This window comes from Pecten maximus, chromosome 8, assembly GCF_902652985.1.
Source record: "Pecten maximus chromosome 8, xPecMax1.1, whole genome shotgun sequence".
Classification (NCBI taxonomy): Eukaryota; Metazoa; Mollusca; class Bivalvia; order Pectinida; family Pectinidae; genus Pecten; species Pecten maximus.
This window is the reverse complement of record NC_047022.1, coordinates 31,060,870-31,076,019: the sequence shown is the minus strand read 5'-3', so window position 1 is coordinate 31,076,019 and position 15,150 is coordinate 31,060,870. Positions and strand designations below refer to the sequence as shown.

General features: G+C 35.2%; 1 protein-coding gene across 1 annotated transcript; it reads right to left on the bottom strand.

Moving 5' to 3' along the window:
• Nucleotides 1–1,914: 1,914 nt before the first annotated feature.
• Nucleotides 1,915–12,015, bottom strand: LOC117333188. The gene is made up of 3 exons (XM_033892345.1): nt 11,525–12,015; nt 5,819–6,040; nt 1,915–4,199 (listed from the first exon to the last, which is right to left on the bottom strand). Exons 1-3 carry the CDS (start codon nt 11,922–11,924, stop codon nt 3,568–3,570), a joined length of 1,254 nt encoding a protein of 417 aa, XP_033748236.1. The 5' UTR covers nt 11,925–12,015; the 3' UTR covers nt 1,915–3,567.
• Nucleotides 12,016–15,150: the final 3,135 nt, after the last annotated feature.

Sequence of the window (15,150 nt, the reverse complement as noted above, 5' to 3'; positions counted from 1 at the left end):
GTAATGGGGATTCACATTCCGTCAGGAGCAATTCACATTCCTCTCATGATCTGATAACATATCTTTCATGATTTGATAACATATATCTCATTGTTTGATAACATATCTCTCATTGTTTGATAAGATCTCTCATGGTTTGATACTATCTCTCATTGTTTGATAACATATCTCTCATAGTTTTATAACAACTCTCAAAATATAATGACATATATCTCTCATGGCTTGGTAACCATCTGTCCATGGTATGATAATATCTCTCATTATTTGATAATATATCTCTGAAGGTTTGACAACATCTCTCATGATTTGATAACATAACTCTCAAGGTTTGATAACATCTCACAATCTCATGGTTTTGAGGAAAACCCACTTTTTCAACAAAGTATTCAAGCTTTGCTTCCTGTACCTTTGAACAGAGCAATATTGAGGGTCACACATCTAATATCCATCACAAGTAGTCCAGAGATTTAAACAATTCTGACCCCTCTGACCTGAATAATTTGAATAAATACATTGTAGCTCCTCATTCTAGCAGACTTCGGGTCGAAAAGCATGACCTGTGACCCCTGGTTAAATTTGTTTAAAGTCCATAAAAAATAATATTAATTGTCAGTATTTATCATAGCTAACTATGCGTCTTGCTGCTATTTGCATTTCAAGGTAAAAAAAGAATCAATGTTTACGCTTTTATAACGTCAAATCTGGTCAAACAAATGCTCGCACTACTAATTGCTTTAGACACTTGTGAGCATAACGGCATGGTTATTTTGTGCAATATGTCTGACCCACATGAGCTTACTGATCGACTTCTCCTGAAATTTAATTCTAAGCATGTTTTGCCAAAATTAACAAGAAGTTTATACAGATTAAATGTCACCAGCAAGACCCATATACACTACCAATGTAAAACAATCAGGCCAAGTTATAGTGAATACCAATGTAAAACAATCAGGCCAAGTTAGAGTGAATACCAATGTAAAACAATCAGGCCAAGTTATAGTGAATAACAATGTTATACCATCAGGCCAAGTTAGAGTGAATACCAATGTAAAACAATCAGGCCAAGTTAGAGTGAATACCAATGTTATACCATCAGGCCAAGTTAGAGTGAATACCAATGTAAAACAATCAGGCCAAGTTAGAGTGAATACCAATGTTATACCATTAGGCCAAGTTAGAGTGAATACCAATGTTATACCATCAGGCCAAGTTAGAGTGAATACCAATGTTATACAATCAGGCCTGGTTATAGTAAATACCAATGTTATACAATCAGGCCAAGTTAGAGTGAATACCAATGTTATACAATCAGGCCAAGTTATAGTATAGTGAATACCAATGTTATACAATCAGGCCAAGTTAGAGTGAATACCAATGTTATACAATCCGGCCAAGTTAGAGTGAATACCAATGTTAAACAATCAGGCCAAGTTAGAGTGAATACCAATGTTATACCATCAGGCCAAGTTAGAGTGAATACCAATGTTATACCATCAGGCCAAGTTAGAGTGGATACCAATGTTATACCATCAGGCCAAGTTAGAGTGAATACCAATGTTATACAATCAGGCCAAGTTAGAGTGAATACCAATGTAAAACAATCAGGCCAAGTTAGAGTGAATACCAATGTTATACCATCAGGCCAAGTTAGAGTGAATACCAATGTTATACCATCAGGCCAAGTTAGAGTGAATACCAATGTTATACAATCAGGCCAAGTTATAGTATAGTGAATACCAATGTTATACAATCAGGCCAAGTTAGAGTGAATACCAATGTTATACCATCAGGCCAAGTTAGAGTGAATACCAATGTCATACAATCAGGCCAAGTTATAGTGAATACCAATGTTATACCATCAGGCCAAATTAGAGTGAATACCAATGTCATACAATCAGGCCAAGTTATAGTGAATACCAATGTAATAAATATACCATCAGGCCAAGTTATAGTGAATACCAATGTTATACCATCAGGCCAAGTTAGAGTGAATACCAGTATTATACAATCAGGCCAAGTTATAGTGAATACCAATGTTATACAATCAGGCCAAGTTAGAGTGAATACCAATGTTATACAATCAGGCCTGGTTATAGTGAATACCAATGTTATACCATCAGGCCAAGTTAGAGTGGATACCAATGTTATACAATCAGGCCAAGTTATAGTGAATACCAATGTTATACCATCAGGCCAAGTTAGAGTGAATACCAATGTCATACAATCAGGCCAAGTTATAGTGAATACCAATGTTATACCATCAGGCCAAGTTAGAGTGAATACCAATGTCATACAATCAGGCCAAGTTATAGTGAATACCAATGTTATACCATCAGGCCAAGTTATAGTGAATACCAATGTTATACCATCAGGCCAAGTTAGAGTGAATACCAGTATTATACAATCAGGCCAAGTTATAGTGAATACCAATGTTATACAATCGGGCCAAGTTAGAGTGAATACCAATGTTATACAATCAGGCCTGGTTATAGTGAATACCAATGTTATACAATCAAGTCGTGATGTATATACCAATATTTAGATATCTGTTCACAAGTTGTAGGATACTATTGCATATGATACAAAAATGATGGACATCGGACCCAAGAAATGTCCTCAGAAATATTAGAACATTAACGTATACATGTGTACTCTAGATGAAATAAGACGTCTTCAGAAATATTAGAATATTTGTACGTACTCTAAATGATATAGTTTTTTTTTATACACTGCCCTCAAAAAGTTCTGTTACACTTGGAACGTTTAAATCAAATGGCTAGACAACAAAATTTGAGAAAAAGTGTTGTAATATCCGTAAGATAGTCCATTTGTAAGTGACAATTGCAAATTATTTGAAAAATACCTCACTTCTTTGAACTTGCAGGGGGAGGGAATGGAGGGTCCTATTTTCCATAATGTTCCAAAATGAATAAAAATATTGGTTTTTTTTTTACTGACACAAATAAAAGTAATTGTTTAACTGATTAAACAGTAAAAAAAATGTAAGAAATGCATTTTTGAAATTTATATTAAACAAAGAGGGAAATTTCCAGAATGTTGCATTTTGAGGATTTCCATTGTAACAAAACATATGCACTGTTGTAAAACGAACATGAACATTTGAAATCATGAACAAAAACATCCTAAGAAGTTATGATTCTAACAAATTGTAATAAAGACTTTGAGATTAACTTCGCTGTAATTTACGTAATAATTGTAACAGGACTTTTGGAGGGCAGCGTATAGTTAGCCTCAATATATAGTACACGTATACTATCAACTGATTATGTAATCAGTTACCTTTGTTCCAATGCAAGAGAATAGCTATTTACAGGCTTGTCAAATATGACTGGATTTGCTATTTACATAAACCTTAAATATATAACAAAAACCATACCATATCATGTAAAGTTGACTTCTGTAACCTTGAAAGTAGGTCAAGGTCATTCATTTGAACACATTTGGTAGCCTTTCACTCCAGCATGAAAGTACATGGCCAATATCATGAACCTTGGCTTCTTGGAAAATGAGCAGTTGCTGCTTAAAATTTTAACACATTTTAGCAAGTTATAAATAATCAAACAATTCGCCCGACAACGATCCAACAGGTGTTAGAGAATCATAATTTGTTTTTGTTTCTGCCTGTTTGTAACACTCCAGGTGTTCCTGTAAATCCATATGTAATCCAGACTTATCAATGTTTAATTCAGCAGCCAGTTGTCTCCTGGTGAAAATAGTGAAATTCAAGAAAAGCCAAATAATGGTGATGTTAATAATATTTAGTCTGCCATCTGGCAACCATAACTTGAGCTGTTTCTTGATGTGAAGTAAGCAGTCACTTTCAGGGTCATACAGACAAATAGAAACATGGTCAGATGTGGCTCCAATCGTTGGAATCAGGAAATGTGACAGTGTACTCTTGTTCCTGTTAACTTGAGCAAATCCATTTGTTATGGCTTCAGCCAAGATTTGCTTCAGGACCTTTTGATCCAGGAGATCACAGTCTGGTCCCTTGATGGGTTTCTCCTCCACACAAACTTCACAAATTTTATCATTCTCTGCCTTTATTTGTTTTCTCTCGTGTTCGTTGTCATCTGTACCATCCTCTTCAGTATCACCGGTTGGTTTCTTCACAACTGTCACAGCAATGGTATCATTCAAGATAATATCAACTCTGCCATGCCATGTTCCCAGCGATCCTGTTTGGTAAATATACAAATAAACTGTTAGAGGACCCAGCTAGAGAATACAGGACACCGAGAGTTGAAAGAAGTTGAGTGGCAACACCATGCAAATCGATGTGGTATGATTCAAGAAAATAATTGTGCTGCAATAATTGCATAACAGCAAACTGTCTTCCAAAACTGCTAATTCCAATAGAAATGATCTATAAACAACAGTAAAGGGTACCTCCTCCAAAGGGGCAAACATGAGACCCCAGGGTCATGAAATTCACAATTTTGGTAAAGCACTTTAAGACCCTTCCATCTATGAAAAGTATTTGATTCTATCTTATTTGGGTCTTGAGAAGAAGATTTCTGAATTTTTCCACTAATTTGACCCTTTTTGGCCCAACCCACCAGGGTGTTCAGTCAGGGCCAACATGTGCATACCATTAAACTGTCAGCCCATGCTGATAATGTTAACCAAGTTAGAATGAATTCCAATAGAAATGAAACAAATGATAGTCAAAAATGTGATTTCCCTATTTAAACTATAGCCAAGTTGATCCCCTCCCCAGGGGCAAATGTAAGACCCCAGGGTCATGAAATTCACAATTTTGGTAAAGCACCTTAAGAACTTTCTATCTGTTAAGAGTATTAGAGTCTACCATATCTGGAAGTTGAGAAGAAGATTTTTGAAATTTTAGTCAACTTGACCCTTATTGGCCCCACCTTTCAGGCCCCTGGGGGGTGGGGACCATATAATTCACAATTTTGGTTGACCTTTGGCCATGGAAGCTTCCTGTCAAATTTCATTCAATTGGGTTTAGCGGTTTTGGAGAAGAACTTGAAAATGTAAATTGTTTATGGAAGGACGACGGACAAAAGGGGATTAGTATAGGTCACTTGAGACTTTGTCTCAGGTGACCTAAAAATTGATGTTATTTGGAGGAAAGGTAGATGCCTCACCACGGCACAAGTTCACATGGCCCTTCACATGGGAGACATAATAACAAAACTCAAGGTTTCTTGCAAATAGAGAGGGTTTTTTTTTTGCAGATTGCATTTTGACACATCCGACCTCTTTGATATATTAAAGTCATTTATCAACGTTCAGAATTTTGGTTTATAGAATAAGTTGTTTAAAAAGAGTTAGCACATATTTGACCCTTGTGACCGTTACATGCAAAGAATATCAGCTGGATGCTACAGGACAAATATGGCCCTCAGGCCGTCTTACTTATTGAGTAGAGAACACCAAGATCATTCAACTAAACATGTTACAGGCTACTGGCCCTATGTCAAGTTGTTTAAAGAGTACAACTTACTTGACTTGGAATATGTACATGTTGTGATATTGAAAGTGTATACAGCATGCATTAGATTAGCAAAAGATGGGACGTCCGTTGGCACAGTGGTAATGCCTTTCCCCCAGGCGGACGGTGTTCGATTCCCCAATCGGGCGTGAAATGGTATGGGGGTCACCTGTTCAACCAAGTGAGTTTTCCCTGGGTACTCCGGTTTCCTCCGACAGTAAGACCCCAACAAGCTTGATTAATATAAGTTGATATAACTTGTTTTGCAATTGTTGTAAAATAAATAAAGTTTATATTTTAAAAGATAGACACAAATATGATGAAGCAAACTGATCTTACCTATGGAAGTGTTTCCTTCACGAATCTTGGCCTTACAACCACAGCCACATTCTTTTGGAAGTTGCTTTGTATATTCATCAACCTCATATTTCTTGCCTGGTACCAACTGGGAAAACAGGTGGTGTGCCAATCCCGCCAATATTTGTGTTTCTTCATTTCCATTTGCTGTAAGAGTCGCTGCTAACATCAGTTTTTTAATTGCCTTTTCATGATTGTTTTGCTCTGGAAAAAAAATGACAGCATCGTTATTTCAGAACGTTATGAAGCTTAAGGTTACTGATCATGACGTGGCAGAAATTAAAGGACACCATTGTGTATCTTACTCTAAACCGAGTTCTACCAGAAGGTTACATTGATAAAGAATCAATGTTTATAATGTTCAAAATACAAAAGAACGATTTAATATATTTATATAGATTTTTTTCATGGCAACATATGTATACATATTAATATTCAATGACATTAGAATCAAATATGCTTGGTGAGAGGTAATTGTGATTTGTGTGACAAGCAGCCTCTACATTGTGATTCTTATCTTGTATAATATAACCACCTGCTAATAACTCTTTATATAATTCAAATTAACTTGATTAAGTACATCTATCTATATCACAATTTATCAATGTTCATGTGCTATACATTGATGTAACAAAAATAACAAAGAGGCCCCCAAGCTTTAATGATCAACCGCGTCCTACCGGTAATTCAATCAAACCATGTGATGACAATACCAATGAATTATGCCCAAACTGTAAGCCTTATTTACCCCTTCCCTTCAAAGAGATATAGGGACCTTGTTTTTTTATTAAGAAATGTATAATTTTGATATCTCAATATCAAAATCTGGAGAAGATTTCTGAAATGTACTTTTAATAACAAAGGGTCCATTGTTTATTTCAAAGGGGATATGTTTTTTCTTTTCAGTATAAAGCCATTTTATGTTTTTGTTTATATATGGAAATTTATAAAGTTAAACTTCGATCATAATACCGGAACCCTATATGGTTTTATCTTCATTAAATTTCCATCAAATCTACTCAGTTACATCAACAATTCATAAGTAAAGTACATTGTATGTCATAAACATTTAAAAATAGAATATATGAACCAACCTAGTATAAAATTTTTAACCAGTTTTCTTATATCGGTCTGTTAATCAACGCCAGACTGATCTGTTGATAAAATGTCTAACTAGAAACAATTGCAACCCTTGCATGTCAAGTTACAGCCTTGGATGATAAAAAGAAAAGCATGGGTTTATTTAAATTTATCTTTTATAGGTTTGCTTCTTGAAATATGCCGAGAAGACTCGCTGCCAATTCATGGTGGCTTTTCACATACAGACTCAAGTTGTAAGCCGTAGATGAGAATGTGATTTTACCCATTCCTTTTCTTTGCCTTCGTGACTGCATTTGCCACTAGTATAAGTAGTATGTCTGATCGACTTTGGGCTTCGATCCTGATGCATGGCTTTGATAGTCAGTCTGCCATTCTTCAAACCATGCAGTTTTTGCATGTGCGTGCATGCATGACATATTTACTGCAGCTCATCACTCAGTTACAGTTAAGTGTAAGCTAACCTTCACACCTAGTGCCGCACTACATTTAAACTACAGGCAAACTAGTAGTGCACTACAACCTAAGAGGTGATGAACAGCAAAACCCCCATACATGTAATGGGCAGTACCCAAGGCTACCTGTGATTTTTACCTGTACTGTATATATAAGGCTATCTAGCAGTTATATTCAAAGAGTTATTAAAAGGGTTTAGGAAGTTTAGTTTGATGTTATATTTCAACCTTTCTATTCTTGTTAATTATACACTGAAACTAAGTTAAGACATATTTACTTTATAAATCCATTATCTAAGTTAAATTGTTCAAGCCATGTTTCATTTATCTTTTGGTACTTTATATTTTGTATTGATTACTCAGTTATATTGTTAATTCCAGTGATTTTGTTTTCATCACATGAAAGTATATAATAAAACATTTGAAAACAATTCCCGTTATTTGAACTTTTTCTATTTGATACATTTAATTTATATTGTAGTTTAATTTCAGATTAAATAAAGCAGGATATTCAAAATTTCATTTTTGATGTGATATCTTGCTTATTAAAACCTAGTTCAGCCAATAATATATGTTTTACATTCTATGTGTATACATCCAATGCTTAAAGTCAGAAACCTGAACACATAAAGAAATTAATTAAACACTGATTTAACATGTAAAGAAAGAGATTCTTTGAATGTACTGGTAATAAGTGATCATAACAGTTCTACATTTCAAAATTTTAAGTTTATAAAAGCAGAGACATATATAGATATGTCTCTGATAAAAAGTATATGTTACTTGTAATACACCTTCCATCTTCCTTTACTGGAAAAATTGAAATTTCTGTACATGTACCCGTGTGCAGGTATCTAATACATTGAAGACCTAATATATTGGATCCGATTCCAGGTATATGTATCAGTTACAGGTAACACAGAATGAGATAATGGCCTAATGAATTAATGTAATTTTTGTTATGAAATACATGTACATATACTGGCAAACTTGGGGAGGGCAACAGTTGAAACTTAAGCTTAAGTTTTTTTTACAGTTCATGCTAACATGTTTTTTGCAATATTGTTTAAACATAATTTTGGGATACACTTTGATCAGCATTTAAATGTTTCCCTGTTGCATTAAGAAAATGATAAATTGTTCTTTACCTTAAAATGTATAACTGATGGGGATTTTACCTCTTCTTGTAATTTAAGAAAATCAGCATATAAACTTTATTTATTGAAGATCTTAATTGTGAGGAAAAATGTACATGTATATATATAAAAATTAATTATTTTTTGAAGATTCACAAAAAAAATATTTGAAAAACATCCACAGATAGATATTATATATGAGTAGTGTTAGATGCTAATTACAGGTAGGTAATATAAGGCAGAGGAGCCTGGCACAGCATGCTATGAAAGGACCCCTGGGGGTAATTGGGGACTTGACACAACTATAGCCAGGTGTTAAAATAGGCACACCATCAGACTGATCCTCATCTGATACATATACATGTACATGTATATAGGTAAGGTGTTATGGAGGTCCATAAGGTGATGGTGAGGTGGGGTTTGGGCCCTGGGGCCCAGGTGGCCATGACAACAGGCATGTCCTGAGAGTACCAATTATACACACAGGTACATGTACATAACTTGTGTAGATTTTATGTGTCTCTAACAGAACATAAATGAGAATATACAAAACTTCTGATTCTTGATTATGTACTATGAAATGATTTCATGGTTGAAATAACAGATATTAGTGAAGTAACAATACACTGAATTTAAAAACATTTTTGTCTAATAAAATGCTAAATATGAAAATATATGTACATATACAGTGTACTTGAGAAAAAAATCTAGTCATCAAGGCCTAAGGTAGAATTAATCATTGATATAAAATGTATATTAATTACATCTTAAAAAAATAAATGAAAAGCATAAACATTTTGAAATCAGGAAGATAAACCTTAATTTTACACTATAATGAAGTCTTTAAAAAAAAAATAATGATAAAAAAAACCCACTACAAATCCAATTGATAGAGTTTATAAATATCCTCTTGTGCAATATATCATATAAGAACTGCAGCCAATTTTATTTTAAGTTGATATTAGATAAAATTTAATCAACATTTAAATATACCGGTAAAATCAGGATGACAGATATATTTAAGACAGTCAATTTACACAGGTATGTACACATGTATATGTAACAACTACAGGTATCTAACACGAGGTACGGACAAAAGCCCCCCCGGACATTAGCCCCCCCGGACATTAGCCCCTAGGACAAAAGCCCCCCCGGACATTAGCCCCTTCACACTAATCAAAAAGTGGACAAAAGCCCCTTCATAAAAAAAATTTATTTTATTTTTTTATTTTTTATGTTTTTATTTATTCATTTTTTTTAAAATTACAATATATGTTTTAGCAGTGGTTATATTAAGTGCTACATATATATGTAAGTGACTTCAGTCACCAGTGGCTTCTGCAATGTAAACAACCAGTTCGAAAAACAACTACTTGAACTGTTACATAAACAATAAGCTGTTTCACAGGTGTTTGGTAGGTTTTTCATTGATATTGTATTCTCCTGGAAAGAAATATACCATTAATGGCTTCATTGTTTCTTTGATTTTAATTACATTGTATTCCTAAAATTAAACGTATTACAACACAGAGCAACATGTTTGGTTAGGTACATTATGTACTTATTATATTATAATTTGAGACACTGCAAATAGGGATCAAATGTTTATTGCTTTTGTAGACATTTCTTTGATTATCAATATTTGCAGTATATTAGGAAGTCAAAAATTATGTGTAATCAGTAACAATTTGTTCATCATGGAGAACTCTCCTGAAATTTTTAGCTTACTTAATAATATAAAGTTTGAAAAAATAAATTATGATGTTTAACCACAGACATATAATGCTACACTGACATTGAACCAAGGACCTTCATTTTCCACACAATTATTCTCCAAATTTCAGAGATAAAAACAACAATATATATATATATAGTTTCTGTTTTTCAAAAGTACAGATTTATATAAAGTATACCAGCTAAATTTATAAAGAAGGGGCTTTTGTCCGGGGGGGCTAATGTCCGGGGGGGCTTTCGTCCGGAGGGGCTTTTGTCCTAGGGGCTAATGTCCGGGGGGGCTAATGTCCGGGGGGGCTTTTGTCCTACACTCATCTAACACAGGTGTCCGGTGGCACTGTCCATTACCTGTGTAGCAGGCCTGGTTTTAATTGTAAATACTGTACAATACATAGTTATATGATCGCCTTCTAGCTTTCGGCTAGGGGGAATTTCCCTTTAGCTCAGTCGGTAGAGCGGCGGACCAGTAAGCCGGGGGTTGCAGGTTCGATCCCGGCTGGCTGCACACTACTACTCCTTGAACTTTTACACCTGTATAGGAGAATTTGTGGTCACATCTGACTGGACGTAGTGCACTACTACCTGTACCTTAAATGTAGTGCACTTCTAGTTTAAACGTAGTGCACTTTTCCTAGTGCACTAGGATGTAAAGGTTAGCTTATATTACACTCAACTGTACATATGTAGAGTGGAGTACTGCATTAGAGATTCCATGTTATCAGTGGTTTCCAGGTTTAAATACGTATACTAACCTCAATATATCGCTGGGCTAGAGAGATATTCTCTTTAGCTCCATCGGTTGAGTGTAAGACTATATATATATATATATATATGTAGCTAGTGAGCCAGAGGTCTCGGTTCGATCCCTAGCGGAGCCATTGATTTAAATTTAATTAAACATGTGCCCTGTTTCAGCAGAGACTTATCTCTGGTTACAGTATTGATTATCACATTATATCATCATTCGGTTGTATATATTCTATCGTTTAGCATATTTTTGTCATTTTGTCACAACTGATGTTTAATACATAAATATGGAGAGGCTTTAAAGCATTTCACAACAAACATTTCACATTTCTTTGTATATATTGACCGGAAGTTTTAAACTTTACATGTATGTAATTAATTTTAATAATTAGTAATACATTTCAGTTTATTTCCAGTACAGTGAGATCCCATCCAACTCGAGCAATTGTACATTGACAAATAAGAATTCCAACATTTCTACTGGATTTCTGACTGGTTAATGTTTAATATAATACTACCACGCAGAAATTCCATCAACGTCAAGAATGCTTGTCGAGTCGGATATTCCTTGATGGCATCTACTCCATCTGCCCGAAAACTTTCAAGAACAGACATATTTAGTATGTCCTTGATGTAAACCACTATACACTTTGGATATCCACTTCTAAAGTTTGTTTGGTGTGCCTTCCGAAGTTCATAGCTTATTCGAAGATAAACAGACGCATCGACAAAAGACGATCCTTCTAAAGCATTACTAGTTTGTATAACTAAATTGAGGAATGCGGGCATAGTCCCAGTGGTAATTATAATTTGTAAAACACGTTTGATGATTTCCTCCTCTTCGGATCCTCTGAAACCTTCAGTTCTTGTCATGGTAGAGGTCTCTATGGAGCCTTGGGAAGCCATATTTTCAGACATGACACAGTGAACCGCTCATGCGAATTAATGTCAGGTAGATTTCTATACACTGAAGTATTCGCCACAACCTGTGGGAGCCCGATGCCACTTGGTAATGTTTTTTTTTCACTTTCAGTCTTGTTTACAAACTATACCGATGATGGTGTGATTGAGAGTGGCCTCCCTTGAAATACAAGAGTTCCGCCAGACAAAAAGTTGACTTTCTTTACGTATCAAACCCTTTGAGCACGATTGACAACTCGTAAAAAATGTCCACAGTAACCAGGGACATATGTAACATATATTAGTGATTAGATGTTCCTACAGTAACCATAGACATATATATACAGATTAAAACAAATCGTTTTTTTTTTTTTTAGAAATATCAAAACACAATAGAGCGATTCAGGTTTATGAGAGTTGCATCGTTGCTGCACGGATCTACTACCATAAACTGATATTTATCATCAATCTGATACGTAACCAGGTGCTAATTATTTTCAACTGTTTTGTTGATATGTTAATATGTTACAGTGGGATTAAAGCTTGTATCTGATTCATTAGGGACTGTTCTGGTAAATAAATATAAACACAACGTCAAGTGTATATAAAAAATATATAATCTAATAAATAAATCCTTTTATTGTAAGTTTAAATCCATCAAATTACCAATTCTATTTTGAATATACGGGTTATTTTGGTTACAATGCGCTGCATATCTTAATTCTAATTGATCAATTACAACAGAAAAAAATGAAATACGTGCCGGTGAGTGTATTCGAACTCGTATTCAATTGCAAAACAAATTCGTGGAACTATCACTTTATTTTCTCTTTTTTAACCATTACACTACCGAACAAATAGTTTACTAATGAGTCAAATATGTATATATAGCCTTTATAATGTCAAATCATACGTGCGGAATTCCCATTTATTTTTTTATTTAGTCAACGGTCGATAATACCCTGCGATTATAATTTCGTCAGGGTATTATCGACCATCCCATTTTTCTTGTAGCTGACATGACTATCCCATTTTTCATAAAAACCTTAAAAATAATCATTCATATACAGTTCAAACAACAAAAACTGGCAGACTGTCTGCGTGTGCATGGTAAAAAAAACCACATTTATTTTCCCTTTCCGGTTAAATTATCCCGTAACGTTACGTTGTTTTGAAAGACCCGCGCTAGCCAGTTTCAACAATGTCATCCATTAGGAATTTAAAGGCTCTCAGAAATCTAAGGAAAATCTCAAGTTATTCCGAAGGGAGTATTCTGAGTGATAGAAGCGATTGAATGACAAGACAAAGCTTCTTACGTCTTATATCAAGCTTTAATAAGACAAATGGTCGATAATACCCAGTGGTCGATAATACCCCAGTGTGCTCTAGAACATATTAATCAAATTTAAACAATATATTTTGATAATGTCCATCATTTGTTACGTAAGTTGTATGTTATAATTTACTGGAACTTATGGATAGAAAAACAAGCTTATTAAATTATTAAAACGTGTGGCAATTTCTATAACAAATGACTAAATATCAATGAACATTAACACGTATGATTGATTTATAAATGATTTTCCATTGTTCGAAGCAGAATGCGGCTTCCTGATTGGTTGAGATTTTTTTCATACCTCTATAGGCATTCGGAACTCCTCGGGTATTCTTTTCAATAATTTCCGAGCTTGCCGGAAAGGCCCGAGGTTATCCGATTGCTCTGTAGGCTATGTAGCCCGAGTTTCAGCCTCTATGGGGAAAAAAAATCCGAAAATGGCGCGAAAAATGTGACGTCACAATACGGCCATCGACGTTACGAATTGATTTGTGAAAATCAATCCCTTATGAGATCAGTTAAATCAGTGTACATAAAACATGTTTTAGTCTTAAAAATCAATTCAAAAAATAAATCAAAAGCGTTGATGTCAATTATGTTATAGTTTCATAAGGGTATGAATTGTTTTCCCCTTTAACCTCCTCCCCAAGACACTCGAACTGCGCCCTTCAATAAAAGTTCAGAAACTTCATTTTCCATGAGCTTCCTCTCACTCGGGGTAAACAAAATTGGGACCGGATACACAAACCGACCGGGCCGTCTGTTGTCACTGTTCCTCTGAGACTGGCCTTGCCGTAAAAAAAACCCCTGTTAGACCTCAGGACTCCTTTTAGACCAGTCAATCTAGCCATTAAAATGGCTGAACCTAAAACTAATTGCAACAGAACTTAAAGCAAACTGGGTAGACAGATTTCAACCGTTTATTTAGACACTTTCCCCAATTTAGAATTTCGGCAAATTTTAGTATTGTGTTTACTGGTCGTAGTACTTCAAAATATATAAAAAAAATCCTTTCTGTTACAATTAGTTTGAGGTAGAAATCTAGATTGACAGGACTATTTGAGTTATTTCGCCTCTCCAGTCCTTCCGTCTAATCCTACCATGTGCAGGAAAATCAAAGACTTTGTTAAGACTCCGAAATGTCCTTCACATTTTGTGATATCATTATCAAACAAAAAAGGGAATGTCCTTCCCACATAGAGAGTGATATGCTCTTTGCAAACCATTTTGGATAAAAGAAAAAGCGTTCAATAGACATTTTTAAAATAAGCGCTTCCCAAAAGCAACAGTGTATCCACACTCAATGGACGGAGGACCTCACTTAACATAGGGACCCTCATCAACTTCTTCGTCAATTTCATGACGGAGGACCTCACTTAACATAGGGACCCTCATCAACTTCTTCGTCAATTTCATGAGGGGCACACAACTCATTCTTAGAGCTTTCTGTGCCGCATGAATTGATAATCCCGGTGCTGGATATGGCGCCCCAACTTGACCCAGGCTTCTCTGTTAATCTTCAGGACTCGAGATACATTCATAATCTAATTTGGGACTTTCTATTTGACACGTTTGCCGGCTGGTTACAAGGGTTATTCACCAGAGTCGTCACCTTATCGTGTACTGCAGGTCTCAAACTCTCTGCTTCAAAATACAAAAAAGAGATTTGTAGTGAAATAAGGTTGACAATTTTTTCCTGGCCGTTATCCCCTCTGACAACTGACAGGAGAGTCGAGTAACTATATCAACATCCCTAACCCGCTTTCTCCACAAGTCTTTCCGAAGACCCAAAATGGTCCTCAACATCGTATTCTCTTTCCGGGGACATGTCTACACCTGCCAAATAAGAAATGCAATCGTCCCTATCACACCTGTGCGTTAGCCGGCTGTTCATCTCCCCCAACCGCC